Here is a 23,062-nt window from a genome sequence, read left to right as displayed (position 1 = left end):
GTGTCCCGAACAGAAAGATGTAGGACTTCAGCTGCTCGGGTGATGTGAGTTAACCCTTTGAATACTGTCCTTGTCCTTTTGTGTTGCCTCCTGCCTGCAGCTCCAGCCCTGGACGTGGACTGGCAGAACAACACAACGTTTGCCTCCTGCAGCACAGACATGTGCATCCACGTGTGTCGAATGGGCAGCGACCGGCCGCTCAAAACCTTCCAAGGCCACACGGTAAACAAACTACATCTCTGTTCTACCCTCTACAACTCACACCACTGAGGACCAAGTCACACTTGGGATTTCTCTACATCCTGTATTTTCCCAAACTTCTGAAGGTCTGTAAACAGGATAATGTGTAACTATTAAACGGATAAGCATGATGTCTTATTGGTCCTCTACAAGTCTACATGTCTGTCTTCCCATGTGTTTTTCAGAATGAAGTCAATGCTATCAAGTGGGACCCGTCAGGGATGTTACTAGCCTCCTGCTCTGATGACATGACTTTAAAGGTAAGGCCAGCACTTCTACTTCAGCCAAGATTTTGGACACATGACCATGATCTCCATATGTCAATATAATAATGTAATGATTACACAGTGCTGTTCTCTTTCCCAGATCTGGAGTATGAAGCAGGACTCGTGGGTCCATGACCTCCAGGCCCACAGTAAGGAGATCTACACTATCAAGTGGAGCCCTACCGGCCCCGGCACTAGCAACCCCAACTTCAACATCATGCTGGCTAGGTGGGACACACTCACAGCACCTAGACTTGTTCTGGGACAGCGTTGTGATGAGTTGAGAATGGACAGTGAAGTGGTCTCTTGTCAGGAAGTGTCCCAGACATTCTCTCAGGGCTAGTAACTGTCAGTGGATCAGGGACATCAAGCCAATGCTTCCATATGTAAATGTTACAGTTCAAATACCACAGGCATTTACAACCTCTTCTGAAATCCCCTGGGAGGGGCGTATATTTCACTCTGGATGTAAAACTGCCATTACTGCTATGACTTGTTAGGAACTTGATAGTAATCTGAGGTAAATGTGGTATTGTACACCAAGATACAGCTCATGTCTGATCATGTGATTTAATTGGTTCTTTCCCAACTTCTGTTTATTAATTTAGTTTTAATCTCACAATATTTTCCTGTGTCCTTGTAAAGTGAGATTTGCAATCTAGCCAGGGGCAGCCCCAGAAGACTTGGCTTACACTATCTAATAATACCATTTTGATGAGAAAGTGTTAATGAATGTCAGCTCCTCTTTTCATTAACACATGCTCTCATTCATCACATGCTCTCATCCATCACATGCTCTCATCCATCACATGCTCTCATCCATCACATGCTCTCCTTTTGTGGTGACAGATGTTCTCACCGATTCTACAACATCACACATCTCGTTTTGGCTTTGTGGATCAGCATTTTGAATTAGAGTTTGCATCGAGCACCAAAGCCAACTTATTGACATATTTCTTACATTTCATATCCTTCTTTCTATGTAGTGTTGTTGACAACCTGAACCTGGAGAAACGACTTGGTTGCTACTTTGTTATAAAGGTGTTAACTCTCCTGTCAAACCCTGTAAATTACCATTAGTACTGAAAGATCAGTAATGGCTTGTTGGTATGAACAAAGTTTGAGTTTTCATGTATTTCAGTTACAGTACGTATTTTCATTTAGCAGATAGATGGAGAACTGACCATGTGCTCTGTCCTACCCCTCAGTGCCTCGTTTGACTCGACGGTGCGTCTGTGGGACGTGGAGCGAGGTGTGTGTATCCACACCCTCACCAAACACCAGGAGCCTGTTTACAGTGTGGCCTTCAGCCCCGACGGGAAGCACCTGGCCAGCGGCTCCTTCGACAAGTGTGTACACATCTGGAACACCATGGTGAGTCACGCTGGAGGTTATAACTCAGTTAACAGTTTATAATATGTAACAGCTTTTAGCAGTTTATAACAGATTGTAACAGTTTATAACAGATTGTAACAGGTTATAGCATCTTAGCATCTTATAACAGTTAGTTAGTAGGTCCTATGGTCAGATAAAACACCTGGCCCTATGTTTAATACAGGCTGTGACGTTGTTGTTAGGTCAAACAGGCAACTATGGTCCTCAAGCAGTCCTCACCAGAGTTGGTGGTAATGTGGTTGTGTTGTGGTTGCAGTCTGGAGCCTTGGTGCATAGCTACAGGGGGACTGGAGGGATTTTTGAGGTGTGCTGGAACAGCACAGGAGACAAAGTTGGTGCTAGCGCTTCAGATGGATCGGTATGTTTGATACGATTATGATTTGTGTTTTAAAATGTATATAATTTGTATTGATGTGTTTTTATTTTTTTCATTTATGCATGTACTACTACCACTCATTTTTGTATGTTAAACCAAAGTGATAAAAATAAAAGACCTTAATGCTTTAGTCTCAGGACCAATGCTTTCAGAAGTGCATGGGGAGAAACCAAAATATTCTGAAGCATAATATGTATTATTAATCATGCTATCTTTGCCCTCCAGGTATGTGTTCTCGAGCTCCGAAAATAGCATCCTGCCAGTGATTTTGAAGATGGACCCTGGAATGTGCAGAAAAAAATGCCTTCTGCCATCAGCAAACACACTCTAATGGTTCAGAGCAGGCCTGGCAACGTGGAGGACAACCTCAGAGTGGACACAGGAGACCAACAAAATACTTGTTCTAACTATTACAACCTACTCAATGGATTTGTGTCTCTTGTTTGAGACCACAAAGACAATCTGCTGGGTTAATTCATCCACAGGACTGGACTAAATCTAATAATAGTTGTTCAGCCATGCTTTAAAAGGTGCCTAAAGAGGAAGTGAAATGACCACCTACCCCTGCTGTTATTTAACTAGGGCCTGAATCATGAGGAAGGTTTGCTGAGGTTTGGGTGTGTTTGGGGTCATATTGTGAGAGAAAGGTTGTGTTTTAGAATGTATCTAAGCACATGTTAACCCTATGGTGTCCTGAGTTGAGAAACAATGTGGGAGACATGAGGAGAGTGACATTGTTAGTGCTGCACTGGCCTCCTCAAATGTGATGTTTAAGTTGTCCTGAGTGGGAAATGGTTTCTGTTTCAAGAGCTCTTCTTGCAAATTTTTCTCAAATGGACTTTTGAAAGTCAGAGTAACACAAGGCGTTGCTATGAGGTAGTTCTGTTCTCACATTTAATAACACCATTTCAATGAAGAAAAAACTAACTTGTAATGATGTTTTAATTCACATGAGGAAGAAAAAAAATATTTTTGTGGACATCTTTACAAGATGCATAAAGTGGTTTATAAGTATTCTCCCTTCTGGATGTAAATTTTATGAATGTAAAGATATGTGAATTAGATGAATACACAGACTTATATACTGCGTATATATGTTTATTTACATTACACCTTGGCGTCATCCTCTAGACGCTCAATACTGGCTAGAGATATTGCCCCTTTTCTTTGCTGATACTCAGTTACAAGACCCTGATTACATTTAAAGCATGTCAGAATAATTTTTTCACCATGTATGTTCAGTCTACCAGTTATGTGTGCGTCAGGTTGGTTTGTCAAGTCAGGTGGCGCTGAGGTGGACTGTAGTCATTTCACAAGACGTGTCAGTGAATTTAGTCTGTATTCAGTCCTAATGACAACCAATGAAATGGAGATCAGAACAGACAGAGAACATGATGACTGACCAGGAGAGACCAGGAGGAGAGGAGGCTGTGAATGTTTTAATTGTGTTGTCTCAATGTTGCTTTAGTAGCAAACTGTCATCACTAGTCATCTATTGATATTTTCTAACAGTACTCCTCTGTTTGGCACCGCAAGCTATCTGACGTAAACCCAGGTTACACTGACCGATCAATCTGATTGGTCAAGCGAAAGTCCTGCTGTAGCTTCTAAGCTGTGATTGGTTGAATTCAGTGGAGGTCCTGATGTCTCCACTGCCTGATCTAATAGGTCAGATTTGACTTCTGATTTGAGATACCTGTATAATGGGTTTAGCTTTAAATGGGGAAGTTCGTTTTTCATGGCCCGTTGAACATTTTAGACCTCTCCATTGGTACTTAAGTGAAATCACCCAGGGCACCGGGCCATGCCAAACGAACTGGCCCGTTGTGTGCTGTATGTATACTTGTACTTACTATGGTCTAACGTGATATCTGTCTCTTCGAACTAACAAACTGACAATGCCTGTTTGTCCCTTTTCTCTCTTTCAGTCAAGATCATTTTAAGAGCAATGTGTGAAGTGCACTTTTTCAGAAGGTAGGATCAGCTTTTGTTTGGGTTTGTGATGAAAGGGGAAGGCCAGCATTTTTATTTCTTGTTATTTTTACGGCATAATCGGGCGTTGATTGATGGAAGGTTCATTGTCTGACTTATTTTTTGTTGCTGCTGAGAGCCATTATTGTCTGTGTCAGACTGAGAATCGGACTGTGGTTGGTGGCCATCTTGGCATGCTGAGAAGCCCAGTGTGGAATAATATGCTGTGACTGACAGCGATCACTCTCCCCCACCCAGTCTAGGGTATGGTCATCTGTTTCCAAGACTAAACAATGAAATCACATTATGTCTCAAATAAAGCACTCTATTTTGATATTAGAAAAGCCTTTCCTTGTATTGTTGGGTTCTTGTCGTTTCCCTTTAAACGTGGCTCACGCGGCAGAATGCATAGCATTATGATAATGTGTATATGGAGAGGTAGATATTTAGTGTCAGTGTAGCACTTTATCAGATACTTAATGTGATCATTTAACTCATGACACATCAAACTTGAAAGAAATTACAAAATTCTTACCCTCCTTCAACTTGGGTTAAAGATAACACTATCACAAAACTTCATTGCGCAATGTTTAATACTGTATAAAATAGAACCAAAGTACAAGGTTAACAATGTAACTTTCAACACCCTATCTACAAATCATTTACCTATAAACAACATCTCAGGTAGAGATATATTCCCATTCGTTTATGCTTTTGGGGGCTTCTTATGTACACAAGTCATACATGCATACGTACAGTACACTGGGTCTGCTGATGTGCTGAATTGAATACATGCTTCTGGAGTAATTAAGGCACATTTTTAAAAGGCAGCCTCTAGGTTCACCAATAGTCAATAGTACAAACCTGACATTTCTTTAACTGAATTGAAAATGAGACACCGTGAGGTAGCCTTGAGGACTATTCCATTACTGTACAGTTGATGGTTCAGTAACGTAACGCCAATGTTGATTAGGAGGGCTGTGTGTTCCGTGCTGAGGCAAATTAACTGGCAAACCCTTTGGGGCCTGTCATATGTGGACACCAGAGATATGAGAAGCAGACGAACGGCCAAGTGTGTCATGTTGTTCTGTGATAACAAACCTTTAACTATGCTACAGTAGCAATGAAATGGCAATCCTAAAGAGAAAAATAACTGAAATGGTACAGGTAGACAGACCATTTTTAACACTCCTGGTTTATCTAAAGGGGCGTCTATGGGTTCATGGTTTTCCAACAGAGATCAGGGACAGGGTCTAACATTTCGTCCCAAATGGCACCCTATTCCCTATATAGTGCACTACTTTTGACCAGAACCCTATGGCCCATGGTCAAATTACTGCACTATATAGGGAATAGGGTGCCATTTGGGATGCGAACTAAACCATGGGGGGGGGGGGGGGGGGGGGGGGGGGGGGTGCAGAGAGTGAAGGCTGGCAGCAGGTTTTGCAGGTGGCTCCAGCTAGTGCCTTGCAGAGCTCCCCAACGATTCTCCATCTGCGTCTATCTCCTCATAGTCTCGGTGCTCAGTGGAAATGTGGATTTCAATTGTACTAGACTCTGAACCTAGCAAGACAAAATAGGGGATAGGGGAGATGACTGAGTTAAGGCGGGTATATATATATCCCTTCTCTTACACTTCAAATCAAAACTCCCAAGAGTCTACAATTAACAAGTCCTCTGCTGCAGTTCTCTTCATTCAAGGCATGTACCACACCTTCATACAAGTAGCATATCTCTTACCATTGGGATTTTTTTTAACAGTTTAGACAAGACTGTATTTACATGTGTTATGGGTTAAAATATATGTTTGGATCCTCTTGATAAACCCCCCCCCCCCCCCAAAAAAAAAACAAACAAGCCAAACAAATTTCCAACACAACTCTATATCGAAACTTAAATATAAGATCCTTGAGAGTCATAATACAGGGCCAAATTCATAAACAAGAAACACTAAAGCCTTGAAAGTTGTTCTTTATTTCATGAGGAGTTTTCATTAAAAAGTCAGGTTCACTGTCTCAGATCCTGAACATTAATCAAAAACATTAAATATCTGTGTACATTATCTTGAAATTGTGCACCGAAACATCTCACTAAGGGCTAGATTCTATCTGATCCGAACTTGCTGACACCCGCACAGCGGTTGTTTTGGCTGTGTCGGCGGAGGAACTGCGTTAGTTGTCAAATCCAAAAGTGTATCCTTGCGTTAGTTTAACCAGATTACTTTATAATCTAACAAATTCCACGCTACAAGTTCAAACACTCGAATGCGTGATTTTCTATTGTCTACACCTCGATTAGTCTGATAGGCTATAAATGAACATGAAACCATGTATTTGCCGACACTTCCTATCAACATTTTGAACTTCTAACGCGGTAGGGATAATAAGGAAGAGAGTGGTTTGTGACACACTAGGCAGCCGCTGAAATGTGTCTGCTCATACCACAGTTACACCTCTAACATCGGCAAAACATTGCTATGCGGATGTCTGCCAATGCGGGTTAACACTAAATCTGATTGAATCATGGCCTAAGTCTGCTTAAATAGTAGAACATAAAAATAAACAAAAACATACATTTCTCCCAAAATACGTGATATATTTTTGTCCTCACTTAATTGTAATTTAACCATGTGAGAGCAGAAATATTGACATTATGGAGTTAAAAGATGCAGCAGCACATCGCAGGTAAATTCTACTACACATTCTACTACTGCAGAAACAGTTCTGTCCCTGGTCATTTCTCCTGGCTCAGACCATCATCCTCTATAATACGTCATATAAGCTGGTCCTGGGGGACAATCTCTGACAGTAATATATTTTTCAAAACTGGATTTATTAAGGAAAAATTTGCCCGGTGAGTGAGACCATTCCCTATGAGTCTGAAGTCATCTATAACTTTATAATCTAAAACCAAATCCATACTTGCTGGTATGATATGAGTGCGGCTTTATTGGCAGCACCATGCACAGCAGAATGTAACGTTAGATGATGATGCCCAGCATGTGTACAACAGGTTTCACCAGCCTTGATACACTGGGGAGTTACCATTGCCATTCTCCCCGCTCTGCAGCCACACATGCCCTTTACCTTCTGATAGGACGCTGATGGCGTCGGAGGCCGGCTGCCCGTTGCCTGTCATGTTCTTGCCTGTCATGTTCTTGGCCTCCTGGACATGGCTCTGGTAGAGCAGGGTGGAGCCCACGATGGGGTTGTAGCCCCCCACGTTAGCCGCCGAGGTGGAGGCTGAGTCCCAGGCCAGCTCCCTCCTCCTCTGCAGGCTGCAGTCCACTTTGAAGCCCGTCCAGCCATGGAAGGCCAACGTGTTGAGGAAGCCTGACATGGGGTTCAAGATGCCCTGGAAACAGTAGAACATAACACAGAGACCTTCAGATATGAACAAACCTGAGCCTTCAAAATAACACACTAACATTGGTGCTGGACTGGTTTGCTGTACAAATGAAAACTTCTGTCCAATATCGTTTACTATAAAGTAAATGCATTGACAGTGAACCCACCATGATAAACCATGTGATGAGGGCTGCGTTTCGTATATTCTTCAAGTCACCAGCTTTTATATCTGTCTGCATCTCCAGGTAAAACAGCAGGCTTTCATTGATGATGTTGGGAAGCCAGCTGAAAAGTGGGAATCATGATAAAGGTATCGTACATTAATGTCAGGAAAGCATACTGAATGTCAATACTTTTTTATAATTAATCTTTTTTTTCATTATGAAAATGAGTTAAGTTCCTTTACTGACTAGACAGATTCACCAAGGGCTAGCTACAATATGCCAAATTAGGTCTCTGGCTGCATTTACACAGGTAGACCGATTCTGATATTTTTTCCACTAATTGGTCTTTTGACCAATCACATCAGATCTTTTCACATCAGATCTTTCTCAGAGCTGATCTGATTGGTCAAAAGACCAATTAGTGAGAAAATAAATATCAGAATTGGGCTGCTTGTGTAAACACAGCCTTAAAGTAATTGATAAAAAGTATAGTAAAAAAAAGTGCCAGTTCTTCAATTTTGAAACGTGGATCTTAGAATTCAAGGGCCTCTGCAGCTCTCCATAATGTTCGGAAAACGCTTTGTAGAAATAAATTGATTTACACTACAGCATTATAAGTATGGCCTCTCTGAGGAAGGTCATGGACTTTATGAAAAAAAGGTCACACATAAGCCATTCTCCAGCATTGCCAGGAAACACAGTTGCCTTAACTTAATCAAATGTATGTTTACTTTACTGTCAGGACCTGTAATATAGGTTCCTCCATAACCCATTTACTTGCCATCAAGTTTCGTATGCTGTTTGGCTAACACAATACAATAGAAGACAGGAGAAATGTTATAGACTACATACTATGTATCCCACAATGATATGCATTATTCTGGTCTTTCTGTTAGATAAAGACAAGTTTCTTGCCAAATAAAGAAGACCAGCATGATTTTGAAGAAGCGTATTTTTATCTCTGTTCCCAGGCGTCTCTCGTTTTCTGTGTAGATCCCTTGTCGTCCCTTCAATAATGATGTCACTGAATGGAGAAAAAAACGCCGGTTCACTTTCTTTCTGCTTTTACAATAATCGCAGAATGTTTCTCCTGAAAAAGAATAGCTATAAAAGATTGAACCCATTTAAACACATCTCTGTAGGACTCTACATTTAGATACAATAGAGCTGTTAGTATTTACAGTTGAAGTCAGAATTTTACATAGACCTTAGCCAAATACATTTAAATTCAGTTTTTCACAATTCCTGACATTTAATCCTTTTAAAAATTCCATGTCTTTGGTCAGTTAGGATCACCACTTTATTTTAAGAATGTGAAATGTCATAATAATAATAGCGAGAATGATTTATTTCAGCTTTTATTTCTTTCATCACATTCCCAGTGGGTCAGAAGTTTACACACACTCAATTAGTATTTGGTAACATTGCCTTTAAATTGTTTAACTTGGGTCAAACTTTTCGGGTAGCCTTCCACAAGCTTCCCACAATAAGTTTGGTGAATTTTGGCCCATTCCTCCTGACAGAGCAGGTGTAACTGAGCCAGGTTTGTAGGCCTCCTTGCTCACACACACTTTTTCAGTTCTGCCCACAAATGTTCTACAGGATTGAGGTCTGGGCTTTGTGATGGCCACTACAATACCTTGACTTTGTTGTCATTTTGCCACAACTTTGGAAGTATGCTTGGGGTCATTGTCCATTTCGAAGACCCATTTGCGACCAAGCTTTAACTTCCTGACTGATGTCTTGAGATGTTGCTTCAATATATCAACATGATTTTCCCCCCTCATGATGCCATCTATTTTGTGAAGTGCTCTAGTCCCTCCTGCAGCAGAGCACCCCCACAACATGATGCTGCCACCCCCGTGCTTCCCGGTTGGGATGGTGTTCTTCGGCTTGCAAGCCTCCCGCTTTTTCCTCCAAACATAACGATGGTCATTATGGCCAAACAGTTCTATTTTTGTTTCATCAGACCAGAGGACCTTTCTCCAAAAAGTACGATATTTGTCCTCATGTGCAGTTGCAAACCGTAGTCTGTCTTTTTTATGGCAGTTTTGGAGCAGTGGCTTCTTCCTTTCTGAGTGGCCTTTCAGGTTATGTCGATATAGGACTTGTTTTACTGTGGCTATAGATACTTTTGTACCTGTTTCCTCCAGCATCTTCACAAGGTCCTTTGCTGTTGTTCTGGGATTGATTTGCACTTTTCGCACCAAAGTACGTTCATCTCTAGGAGTCAGAATGTGTCTCCTTCCTGAGCGGTATGACAGCTGCGTGGTCCCATGGTGTTTATACTTGTGTTCTATTGTTGGTACAGATGAACAAGGTACCTTCAGGCATTTGGAAATTGCTCCCAAGGATGAACCAGACTTGTGGAGGTCTACAATGTTTTTTCTGAGTCTTGGCTGATTTATTTGGATTTTCCCATGATGTCAAGCAAAGAGGCACTGAGTTTGAAGGTAGGCCTTGAAATACATCCACAGGTACACCTCCAATTGACTCAAATGGTGTCAATTAGCCTATCAGAAGCTTCTAGAGCCATGACATCATTTTGGGGAATTTTCCAAGCTGTTTAAAGGCACAGTCCACTTAGTGTATGTAAACTTCTGACCCACTGGAATTGTGATACAGCGAATTATAAGTGAAATAATCTGTCTGTAAACAATTGTTGGAAAAATTACTTGTGTCATGCACAAAGTAGATGTCCTAGCCAACTTGCCAAAACTATAGCTTGTTAACAAGAAATATGTGGAGTGGTTCAAAAACAAGTTTTAATGACTCCAATCTAAGTGTATGTATACTTCCAACTTCAACTGTATCTATGTATGAAATATCTGATATGAGTGTGCCTGTGGATGCGGCCTGTGGGCCCTGGTCAAAAGTAGTACACTAAATAGGGAATAGGGTGCCATTTGGGACGTATTTGCCTGTCCAAGGCTCTGAATCATAAAGAGCTAGCCAGCACCAGAGGGGCAGTTTGAACTGACCTGCAGACACAGTCCTGGCGAACAGCGTAGGGTTGACTATAAGCACCAGCAGTAGAGGAGCGTAGGTAGTGATGTAGTGAGGAATGGCATGCTGCAGGCCATTCTCACAGCTGCAACACGAGAAAGGCACTGCACATCACACAACCTTACATGTATCCTCCAGGCATGGGGGAAGGATCACAGGAGGTAGCAGTACAGAGGCATGTTGGGTTAGCACACCACAATCCTCAGTCATTTAAAGGTGTAGTTCAGGATTTTGGCAATGAAGCTCTTTGTCTACTTTTCAGAATCAGATGAACTCGTGGATACAATGTTCATGTAATTGCATCTAACTTCCTTCATACTGGACGCAGATACAGTACATAAAAATCCTAAGTTAATTTGACTCTGGGGAAGTAGATAAAGGGCCTCATTGCCAAAGTCCCGAACTATCCCTTTAACTACAATAGGGCTATTGACTGTCAGTGTACAGCACAAGTCTTGGAATGCACATAAAACTGGTCCAACATCAAGGATCCTGAGACAATGTTCCTTTAAGTATCTTGACAGTCAGCAGTACAGTAAATGTTGTCACAACTTCACAAGCCTACATTTTCAATGTGATTCATGACAACACAAACTTGATGTCACAGACACATCCAATGGAGAGCTGTTGACATACCTGGAGATGGATGGGTAGTAGAGCATGGCCACACCCTCCACACACAGCAACACGGCCAGACCCCATGTGATCATGTGATACAGGATGATGGTACTGACGGAACAACAAGACATCACGTCATGAGGCCCTGTGTTTTGGTTAATTATGTCACATGACCTGGATTTTAATCTTTATTTAAAGCTTTTTCATTTCAATTTTTATTTTATTTTTTATGTCAGATGGTCCAGTACCATCCTCAGACAAAAAATGGTTTTCCTTTTTGGTGTAATTCTCATTTCTGGAAAAGGCTTAAAATAGAGGTTAAAATCCAGGTCATGTGACATGATTTACTAAAACACAGGGCCCTAGTCATGATTCATGAGCCAGGCAATGCTTTCAACACATAAACATACACTAAATTTACAAAACATTAAGGACACCGTCCTAATATTGAGTTGCACCCCCAGTTGGCTGGATGTCCTTTGGGTGATGGACCATTTCTTGATACATACGGGAAACTGTTGAGCGTGAAAAACCCAGCAGCGTTGCAGTTATTGTTTTGTCTTGCCCATTCACCCTCTGAATGGCACACATACACAATCCATGTCTCAGTTATCTTAAGGCTTAAAAATCCTTTAACCTCCTCCCCTTCATCTATACCGATTGAAGTGGATTTAACAAGTGACATCAATAAGGGATTGTACATTTCACCAGGATACACCTGGTTAGTCTATGTCATGAAAAGAGCAGGTGTCCTTTATGTTTTTTACACTCTGTGTAGTATATTTCACACAATATCCCACGGATTACATATGAGATACACAGTAACGCCCAGAGAGAAGTGGTATCAGAACTGAAGAGCAGATTTTCACATTCTCTGTCTAATGGAAGTGGCATATCATTAGAACAGTATGAATAATTAAACACAATATTTGTTTTTGCGCTACACAAGTCGCTGTGGTACTTTCCCCATCTGGAAAGACAGAAGAGTATTATATTGAGGAGTTGCAGCTATATTATATTGTGAGATTACTGATATTATATTGATGAGAGCACACATCAGAGAGTAGGCTCATGAGGGGAGGATGTCTCATAATGAATGGAATAATATCAAACACATGGAAACCAGGTGTTTGATGTGTTTGAGACCATTCTTTTGATTCCGTTCTATTGATTCCGTTCCAGCCATTACTATGAGCCCATCCTCCCCATTTAAAGTGCCACTAGCCACCACTGATTGAGAGAAAACATATTTGATAGAGAAGTGATTTAGTAAAATGTGATTGATAGCAGGAGGAGAGTATAGACTACCTGATTCCTGCAGATCTTTTGACCACAAGGAAGACATCCACAGCGTAACAGAAGGTCCACCAGAAGGATGCACTGAAGAACAGCTGGATCCACATCTGGGGAACACAAACCAGACTAAACATCAGAACAACACACTGTATATAAACCATACTGCAAGGGCCTCCCGGGTGGCTCAGTGGTTAAGGGCGCTGTACTGCAGCGCCAGCTGTGCCACCAGAGACTCTGGGTTCGCGCCCAGGCTCTGTCGTAACCGGCCGGGTTAGGGAGGGCTTGGGATATCATTGTCTCATCGCGCACCAGCGAGTCCTGTGTCGGGCTGGGCGCAGTGTGCGCTAGCCAAGGTTGCCAGGTGCACGGTGTTTCCTCTGACACATTGGTGCTAATCTCATATTTGAAAAAGGCTCATGTTTAAGAGTACATCTAGGCAGAGTGTCAGAGTGTCAGAGTGTCCAACACCCAAACACTGGATCAACGTTGTTAAATGCTACATGCAGAATAATTGACTTACTCAGGGAATTTCAAATTCTCTAAATAATGGTGATGGTTCAACACTCTGTGTCCAGTGAGATGTTTTATTTTATGGTTCTTCACAACAATAACTCCTTTAAGCACCATTTTGTCATGCAAGTGACTGTTTCAAATGTAAAATACAATCTGCTAGCCCATTCCTGTCAGTACTGTATATTTGCTGAGCTCCTTTTTGTCTCAGTTTAGTAATTTAGTAGATGCTCTTATCGAGAGCAACTTAAAGGAACAATTAGGGTTAAGTTCCTTTCTCAAGGGCACATTGACTGATTTTTAATCTAATCTATTCAGCTCAGGGATTCAAACCAGCAACCTTTCAGTTACTGGCCCAATGCTCTAGGCTACCTGCTATAACTCTTCTTCTGCCAGGTCAGGAGTTTTTCCTGGTCAGGTTACATGGTCAGGAAAAAGTCCTAGACATGGTTATCATACGTACTGCACTGCCGACGCAGAACACCTCTGGCCACACGTCGCTGTTGTTGGCCACGTTGATCCCTCTGACAAGGTTGGGCAGGCCTAGCCAGATGGATGACCTCACTATGATACCTGGAGGAGACAAACACAACATCTCAAAACATCTGACCGTCTCATAAAGATCTGTTTAACAAGGCTCCTGACCCCCTCTTCAAAGGGGGAGACACCCTGGACCCAAACTGTTACAGACCTATATCCATCCTGCCCTGCCTTTCTAAGGTCTTCGAAAGCCAAGTCAACAAACAGGTCACTGACCATCTCGAATCCCACCGTACCTTCTCCGCTGTGCAATCTGCCAAGGCTTTCGACTCTGTTAATCACCATATTCTTATCGGCAGACTCAGTAGCCTCGGTTTTTCTGATGACTGCCTTGCCTGGTTCACCAACTACTTTGCAGACAGAATTCAGTGTGTCAAATCGGAGGGCATGCTGTCCGGTCCTCTGGCAGTCTCTATGGGGGTGCCACAGGGTTCAATTCTCGGGACGACTCTTTTCTCTGTATATATCAATGATGTTGCTCTCGCTGCGGGCGATTCCCTGATCCACCTCTACGCAGACGACACCATTCTGTATTCTTCCGGCCCGTCCTTGGACACTGTGCCATCTAACCTCCAAACGAGCTTCAATGCCATACAACACTCCTTCTGTGGCCTCCAACTGCTCTTAAATGCTAGTAAAACCAAATGCATGCTTTTCAACCGTTCGCTGCCTGCACCTGCACGCCCGACCAGCATCACCACCCTGGATGGTTCCGACCTAGAATATGTGGACATCTATAAGTACCTAGGTGTCTGGCTAGACTGTAAACTCTCCTGCCAGACTCATATCAAACATCTCCAATCTAAAATCAAATCTAGAGTCGGCTTTCTATTCCGCAACAAAGCCTCCTTTCATTCACGCCGCCAAACTAACCCTAGTAAAACTGACTATCCTACCGATCCTCGACTTCGGCGATGTCATCTACAAAATAGCTTCCAACACTCTACTCTGCAAACTGGATGCAGTTTATCACAGTGCCATCCGTTTTGTTACTAAAGCACCTTATACCACCCACCACTGCGACCTGTATGCTCTAGTCGGCTGGCCCTCGCTACATATTTGTCGCCAGACCCACTTGCTCCAGGTCATCTACAAGTCCATGCTAGGTAAAGCTCCACCTTATCTCAGTTCACTGGTCACGATGGCAACACCCACCCGTAGCACGCGCTCCAGCAGGTGTATCTCACTGATCATCCCTAAAGCCAACACCTCATTTGGCCGCCTTTCGTTCCAGTTCTCTGCTGCCTGTGACTGGAACGAATTGCAAAAATCGCTGAAGTTGGAGACTTTTATCTCCCTCACCAACTTCAAACATCTGCTATCTGAGCAGCTAACCGATCGCTGCAGCTGTACATAGTCTATCGGTAAATAGCCCACCCAATTTTACCTACCTCATCCCCATACTGTTTTTATTTATTTACTTTTCTGCTCTTTTGCACACCAATATCTCTACCTGTACATGACCATCTGATCATTTATCACTCCAGTGTTCATCTGCAAAATTGTAACTATTCGCCTACCTCCTCATGCCTTTTGCACACAATGTATATAGACTCCCCTTTTTTCTACTGTGTTATTGACTTGTTAATTGTTTACTCCATGTGTAACTCTGTGTTGTCTATTCACACTGCTATGCTTTATCTTGGCCAGGTCGCAGTTGCAAATGAGAACTTGTTCTCAACTAGCCTACCTGGTTAAATAAAGGTGAAATCAAATAAAATAAATAAAAAAGGAGTCTCCATTGATAACACACTCAGTAGAACGGTCAAACAAATGCAACAAGGCTCAGATCACAGAAACTGAATAGAAATAGAGGGTGATTTTTAAACATCTGTCCTTTAAACTGTCATCTTTGTAAGGTGGACGGAAATCACCATAGCATCATACACACCTTACAGGGTATTATACTGGAGTTAAATCCTCACTGGCTTTAATTAACACTGGAAACAGATAATGAAGCTGGTGGTTATTTGGCTCGTATTATTACAAACCTTGTTAATGTGATTCTGTCATGGAATCCTTTTTATTGTGGTTACAAGTGTAATGGAAATACTAGAGACCTCAGGTGATGGTTCATAAGGGCCTTAGCGCTGCCCTGCTGCACTGTGCCATGAGCCTTGGAAACATGTGAGTGTACTACAGGAACTTAACGTGATGTACTTGATGCTCTAGTGTGCTTTGGCTGAAATGTGGCATGTTGAACGTATTAAAGTTGGTTTTATTTGCAGTAGGAAAACCACCCTGCTGGGAGAAACTGGAACCACATACTATTCAGGTTAATTACATTATTCTTTGACACCTTCTGTAGAAGCAAAATAACAAAGAAAGACATACCTTTGTGGGTAGAGAATGTCAAATGTATAATGTCTCACTACCAATTGATGTAACGTGTTGATTCATTGTGTTCTAATGTCATTTTCCCTGTAGACAATGAAATAGGTTTTCATTGCAACAAATATATCAGCATATGTATCAGCATATCAGCAATGAAGAATAGAATTGATCAAACACCCTCAGTTCCATTCTCACAAAAGGACAGCAGTCCTCAGCTTCTTCTCCATTAGTGTCTTACCTCTACTAGACCTTCTAGTAAAGGCCATGACTCAACTTAAAGTGCTTTGATTTAGTATGCTATCATTTTGTGTGACAAATGTCCATTTTGTGACTATTTCAGAGGGCTTTGAGGATATAAAATGTCAGCAGTGACAATTCAAGCAATGATGGCTGACTAGACTACACCTCTCACATGAGTCTAGTTCTAATCTTACTATATCAAGGAATTATCCAACACATATTCTAATTTCAAACAGTAGCCTAGGTGATGTTAAGAAACTGAAACTACTATAGTAGCTAGGCCTATAAATGGCCTCATTTAGACACTCCCAGGAGACAAATCAGTCCAATGGTTGGCTTGTGGGACATACTGTATTTTCTTCATTGTGTATAATTGATTACCGTTATGAAAACAAACTGGTAAGAGTCCATTCTTTCACAATGCATAAATGGTTTATAACAACTTGAAAATGTTGGCTCGTGCGTCATCATAATTAGGCTTAGCTACATGACGTGCCATGAGTGGATTTCCACGTGAGACTGTGAGCTATTACAAAATGAGCAAATTGAGCAATATGCCCAATTGCATGAGATATTTGTTATTGTTATTGTGTTACTTTTAATTTTAGTCTACTTGGTAAATATTTTCTTCTTGAACTGCACTGTTGGTTAAGGGCTTGTAAGTAAGCATTTCACGGTAAAGTTGTTGTACTTGTTGCATTCGGCGCATGTGACAAATAAAGTTTTATTTGATACGAACTGGTGTTTCACTAGCAACAATAGTAGATTCCATTGTCATAGGCTATGATGAACAATTAAAAAGTTCAGAGTAAAGTAGGCTGACACAATTCTAAACTTGGTGTACGCCTACAGCTTTGATTAAACTCTCCATCGTATCGGCAGTGACGTGGAAAGTGTTGATGAAAAGTAACGGGACATTTCCTTACCTGTACATCCCAGAATATCACATATGCTGATGATAAACAATATTCTCGACGAAGACGCTGGCTTGGGAAGAGGGTACTGTCCAAGGCGTCTGTAACCCCTACGTTTGGGCAAAAGTTGTAATATAGAAAATACCAAACTTAAACCTGCGCTACCAATGCAAATGGCGCTAAAGAAGAGGGGCTGAAAAGTAATGACAAATTCAGTCGATGCGTCTCTGTTTGGGCAGCAGAACGTCTCCAGCCTTGGGGATGCCATCATGGACTAGATGCAGAAAAGCAGGCTACGGTGTCAGGGGAGAAAATAAAGGGAAATTCATTCATTTAGTCGTGGTATGAGCTGCTCCTAGTGAAAATCACGGGTTGAATCATCATGTGCTTCTATTTAATCTTTCCAGTCAGGGTTTAACTGCCACACATTGGTAAGAGCCTACAAAAGGAATGTTGCTCTGACATTTGGAGTAAAAAGGCTTACTCTTTGTTCAGTTACATTCCAACAAGTTGTCCATGCCTCTATAATATTAAGTATAAATTGCATCATGTATGTGTATGAAAACGTGAAAATAGGAGTGAATCAATGTGTGTTCAGGAAGAGACTGTGACTCACCTTTAATAAATAGCAGAGGCTGTAGTCCTGGTGGAAAATATGAAATGCACAGTATGCAAACTTTTTCATTTTCTACAACAATTTACCCAATTATACAAGAACATGTGATCATAAGCAGTCATTTAGAGTGGTTTGAATGTAGGTAGGCTACATCTGAAAGTTGAAATACAGTAGCAAAGGCCCTACCCTGTCCAGGCAGATAGATTATGAACACCCCACTGCACAGCCACTTAGCCTGAGTAGGTAGGGAGCTGCTGCATTCCAACTCTTAAGAACCAGAAAAGCAGGTGCGGAAAGGATTTGTGGAACAAAACAAAGGAGCTATGAATATGCATTGATTACAGAGAGGGCATTGAGTAGGTTTATGCAATGATAAACTATTATAATCCATGCCCTTTCTCTGACAAGGCACAAAGTAATTTATTTGTTAGGTTTACAGCGGCAGGGATTAAATCAACATAATTTACTCCTGAGGTACTGACCTGTTGCACCCTCTACAACCATGCTGGTCATCTATGAACAATTGAACATCTTGAAGAACAATTTTGCCTTAATGGCCATGTACTCTTATAATCTCCATCCGGCACAGCCAGAAGAGGACTGGCCACCCCTCAGAGCCTGGTTCCTCTCTAGGTTTCTCCCTATGACTTTCTAGGGAGTTTTTCCTAGCCACCGTGTTTCTACATGTGCATTGCTTGCTGTTTGGGGTTTTAGGCTGGGTTTCTGTATAGCACGTTGGGACATCTGCTGATGTAAAAAGAGCTTTATAAATACATTTGATTGATAGATTGATAGTAGGTTATTTTATTTTGCAGCATCCCCCTGGAGAGCTCTCTCTATCTCTTCTCTGTCTCGTTCTCCCTCTGAACAAACCTCTCAGTGCTACTGTCATCGGATGGTGGATAAAATAACTTTAAAGAATGTTTTCATCTGGACTGTCCTTGGGATAGAGAATCCCCTCGTTGCATCCATGAAGAGTGCATGTCACAGAATGCGCATAAGGAGTGCCTTGTCATGTTTTCTCACTGTCACGTGTTTGCCTCTCGATAATGTCAATGAGGGGTAGCAAATTTGGGGTATTTAAAAATCAACACATTTATGTGGATGATTAGTTTATTATTGTGGCGGATCTGCTTTGGGCAGTGTCAGTTGTTGATAATGCCAGTGTACCTATCACAGGTGGCTGGTGGCACTTTAATTGGGGAGGACATGATTTCCATGTGTTTGATACCATTACATTTCCTCCATTTCGGCCATTATTGTGAGCCATCCTCCTATCACCAGCTTCCTGTGGTTCTTATGTATAATCTTGGTTATCCCAGAACTAAAGTCTCACGTAATTGGTGGGTTGCTTGATTTATGTTTACATGGTCTGTCCACGAAAGATGAACCTATGCCAGACAATGCAGTAAGTAAGTATTTCGGGTCTATTTCCTCTAAGACAACATTGTATCCTCCAAATGGAAAAAGTAGGGAGCACAAATTGGTTTCTAGCAAATTTCTCTCTCTCTTGCAAATCTCTGTAAGCCTTGAATTCCTTCTTGTAAAATGTTGCCATTTAGAAGCCTATCCAGCCAGCTATTTGAACTGCATTTCTTTCCAATAACACACATGTTTTTTGGAAACTTGCAAGTAGGCCTAAATTCTGCATCTACAGCTGATGAACGTCCACTCACGGAAAAGTACTCCTCCATTTAAACCATGGCTTTACAGTTTGTATCCAACTCCTCCTCAGAGGGCAAAGTGTGTGTCACACAGGGTGTTGACACAATAACCCAAACTATGAAAACAAACATATCACTGCAAATGCGATTTCTATGTATCTTTCCAGCCCCAACTCTCTCTTTCTCTCCTTCCCCCTCTCCCCCCTCTATATTTCTTCATCAAGCCCCCTCCTTCCCTCTCTCCCTCCCTCTTATTCTGGACCCGTCTTATAAGAGTTGAATGTTCATCTTGTCATTATTGTACTGCCGTATATTATTTATATGGTCTGTCTTTGAGTGGACTGTTTGTGATGACAGTGTCAAGTTACGAACCTGCTCGACAGGCTTCGACTCACTCTCTCTGCCCCAACATTGGATCTTAATAAGCACCATGTGCACTGTAAAAACCAGCCCAGCAGGGCATTCAAACTCACTTCCTGCATCGCAGACTCTGAGTCTGGTGGGAAATGACATCACAGGCTCTGAGTTGGGGCCTGATGCCAAAAACACCCCAAAAACAGTTCAGGAACAGACGGGTACAGATACATTTTGACACCAGCGACAGGTGACAGTCCAGTTGCTGATGTTACAAAACCGAGGGTGCAGCCAGACTACTAGACTGCTGTCTGAATTGAGGAACTCTATAGGTAACAATGAGACAGGCCACAGGACACAGCAGTGACAACCAGAGGAAGAATGCAACTCAGGCTGGATCTGTTGTGTTTCTCTCCAACCCTTTGATGAGTGGTGAGTAGTAGTAGACTGCTTGGTGAGATAGACAAAGTATCCACTTGTCTATATCCATGCTTTGGCTAATGAATTTATGTACAGTGCATTGCGAAAGTATTCGGCCCCCTTGAACTTTGCAACCTTTGCCACATTTCAGGCTTCAAACATAAAGATATAAAACTGTATTTTTTGGTGAAGAATCAACAACAAGTGAGACACAATCATGAAGTGGAACGACATTTATTGGATATTTCAAACTTTTTTAACAAATCAAAAACTGAAAAATTGGGCGTGCAAAATGATTCAGCCCCCTTAAGTTAATACTTTGTAGCGCCACCTTTTGCTGCGATTACAGCTGTAAGTCGCTTGGGGTATGTCTCTATCAGTTTTGCACATCGAGAGACTGAATTTTTTTTCCCATTCCTCCTTGCAAAACAGCTCGAGCTCAGTGAGGTTGGATGGAGAGCATTTGTGAACAGCAGTTTTCAGTTCTTTCCACAGATTCTCGATTGGATTCAGGTCTGGACTTTGACTTGGCCATTCTAACACCTGGATATGTTTATTTTTGAACCATTCCATTGTAGATTTTGCTTTATGTTTTTGTATGTCTTGTTGGAAGACAAATCTCCGTCCCAGTCTCAGGTCTTTTGCAGACTCCATCAGGTTTTCTTCCAGAATGGTCCTGTATTTGGCTCCATCCATCTTCCCATCAATTTTAACCATCTTCCCTGTCCCTGCTGAAGAAAACCAGGCCCAAACCATGATGCTGCCACCTCCATGTTTGACAGTGGGGATGGTGTGTTCATGGTGATGAGCTGTGTTGCTTTTACGCCGAACATAACGTCATTCATTGTTGCCAAAAAGTTAAATTTTGGTTTAATCTGACCAGAGCACCTTCTTCCACATGTTTGGTGTGTCTCCCAGGTGGCTTGTGGCAAACTTTAAACAACACTTTTTATGGATATCTTTAAGAAATGGCTTTCTTCTTGCCACTCTTCCATAAAGGCCAGATTTGTGCTAAATACAACTGATTGTTGTCCTATGGACAGAGTCTCCCACCTCAGCTGTAGATCTCTGCAGTTCATCCAGAGTGATCATGGGCCTCTTGGCTGCATCTCTGATCAGTCTTCTCCTTGTATGAGCTGAAAGTTTAGAGGGACGGCCAGGTCTTGGTAGATTTGCAGTGGTCTGATACTCCTTCCATTTCAATATTATCGCTTGCACAGTGCTCCTTGGGATGTTTAAAGCTTGGGAAATCTTGTTGTATCCAAATCCAGCTTTAAACTTCTTCACAACAGTATCTCGGACCTGCCTGGTGTGTTCCTTGTTCTTCATGATGCTCTCTGCGCTTTTAACGGACCTCTGAGACTATCACAGTGCAGGTGCATTTATACGGAGACTTGATTACACACAGGTGGATTGTATTTTTCATCATTAGTAATTTAGGTCAACATTGGATCATTCAGAGATCCTCACTGAACTTCTGGAGAGAGTTTGCTGCACTGAAAGTAAAGGGGCTGAATAATTTTGCACGCCCAATTTTTCAGTTTTTGATTTGTTAAAAAAGTTTGGAATATCCAATAAATGTCGTTCCACTTCATGATTGTGTCCCACTTGTTGTTGATTCTTCACAAAAAAATACAGTTTTATATCTTTATGTTTGAAGCCTGAAATGTGGCAAAAGGTCGCAAAGTTCAAGGGGGTTGAATACTTTCGCAATGCACTGTATATATCTGTGAATGATCCTATGCGTGTTGTTTTTATTTTGTAAGATATTGAGTCAGATTGGTCCCCCATTCATGATGCAGCCTACAATGGACGTGTTCTCACACTGAGAAACCTAATAGCTCAGGTAAGGAAGGCACAGCCAGGCCTGTTATAATATGGACTGGCAAGGAGCCAACCGTTATTATGCAAGCTCATGCCTGCAGGCGTCAGTTAAACTGATATTTGTTATTTCTGTTTATAAAGTAACAGCAGCCTTACCATCATCTGCAGAATGGGACTGTAGATGGAATGTATCACTTAAGCACAGTATTATACAACAGACAGCTTAGAAATGCTGCACATTTCAAAGCCATTTTAATATGGGGAGTGGAATTTCTGAATAAGCATAAAAATGTCTGTCTATTGCTGATTGAGGTAATTGCAGAGGAAATAGGATTGGTTTTGATGTTTTATTGTTGTCATGTTTCTTTCTTCGTCACAGGGAACGTGTGTCAACCTGGTCACTCTAGAAAGAGTCTCTCCCCTTCATGGAGCCTGTCTGCAGGGACACACTGCCTGTGCCAAGTTACAGATAGAAAATGGGGCAAATGTGAGTAAGGAATTCCACTCTATCTGCACCCTCTCTGGCTGATTTTAAGACTCACACAACACAGGGTTGTATACATGTTTATTGACATGAGTTTGATTGAATTTAATCACACAAGCGCCATGCTCTACCAACTGAGCTACAAATGACCACTCTCAATGTATAACAAACAAAGTCCAAGAACAGGCAGATCACCCTGAATATGGGTTAGATTATGAAGATATTAGGCGATTAATCATACACAATCCTTGCCACTTTGACATTATTAGCACAAATCTGTAGACAACAATAGCCCTACTGTTGAATTCAACTGTACGCTGAGTGACAAGTCACATTTCAATAACCTAACTGTTAAATAGTCTAATACATTTTAGTTATTAGAAAGCACTGAGCGAAAACGAAAAACCACTCATGCACTCTCCATGTAGGTGTATACACTACCAATCCTAGACACTGACGCAGTAGTATGCTTACAATGTGACA

At 41.7% G+C, this 23,062-nt stretch overlaps 3 protein-coding genes across 3 annotated transcripts in view; 2 read left to right on the top strand and 1 right to left on the bottom strand.

The window, feature by feature from the left end:
- Window positions 1-4,595, top strand: part of LOC110520431 (F-box-like/WD repeat-containing protein TBL1X) — a 47,428-nt gene extending 42,833 nt beyond the window's left edge. The window contains exons 10-15 of the mRNA XM_036974988.1: window positions 101-222; window positions 426-500; window positions 607-734; window positions 1,715-1,880; window positions 2,158-2,259; window positions 2,503-4,595. Of these exons, the coding sequence (XP_036830883.1) occupies window positions 101-222; window positions 426-500; window positions 607-734; window positions 1,715-1,880; window positions 2,158-2,259; window positions 2,503-2,529 (620 nt within the window). The 3' untranslated portion in view covers window positions 2,530-4,595. The remainder of the gene's footprint in view (window positions 1-100; window positions 223-425; window positions 501-606; window positions 735-1,714; window positions 1,881-2,157; window positions 2,260-2,502) is intronic.
- A 1,048-nt stretch (window positions 4,596-5,643) lies between these two features.
- Window positions 5,644-18,026, bottom strand: LOC110520432 (G-protein coupled receptor 143-like). The gene is made up of 10 exons (XM_021597748.2): window positions 17,834-18,026; window positions 17,230-17,510; window positions 13,653-13,762; window positions 12,692-12,786; window positions 11,402-11,494; window positions 10,741-10,850; window positions 8,675-8,783; window positions 7,763-7,880; window positions 7,335-7,602; window positions 5,644-5,811 (listed from the first exon to the last, which is right to left on the bottom strand). Exons 2-10 carry the CDS (start codon window positions 17,486-17,488, stop codon window positions 5,708-5,710), a joined length of 1,266 nt encoding a protein of 421 aa, XP_021453423.1. The 5' UTR covers window positions 17,489-17,510; window positions 17,834-18,026; the 3' UTR covers window positions 5,644-5,707.
- Window positions 18,027-20,003: 1,977 nt separating this feature from the next.
- On the top strand, window positions 20,004-22,724 carry LOC118944607 (ankyrin repeat and SOCS box protein 9-like). The gene is made up of 3 exons (XM_036964598.1): window positions 20,004-20,283; window positions 22,038-22,117; window positions 22,475-22,724. The coding sequence occupies exons 1-3, from the start codon at window positions 20,190-20,192 to the stop codon at window positions 22,622-22,624; spliced, it is 324 nt and encodes a 107-aa protein (XP_036820493.1). The 5' UTR covers window positions 20,004-20,189; the 3' UTR covers window positions 22,625-22,724.
- Window positions 22,725-23,062: the final 338 nt, after the last annotated feature.

Source organism: Oncorhynchus mykiss, chromosome 3 (genome assembly GCF_013265735.2).
Source record: "Oncorhynchus mykiss isolate Arlee chromosome 3, USDA_OmykA_1.1, whole genome shotgun sequence".
Taxonomy (NCBI): domain Eukaryota; kingdom Metazoa; phylum Chordata; class Actinopteri; order Salmoniformes; family Salmonidae; genus Oncorhynchus; species Oncorhynchus mykiss.
The sequence above is the reverse complement of the archived record's forward strand: the minus strand, read 5'-3'. Positions and strand labels throughout refer to the sequence as shown.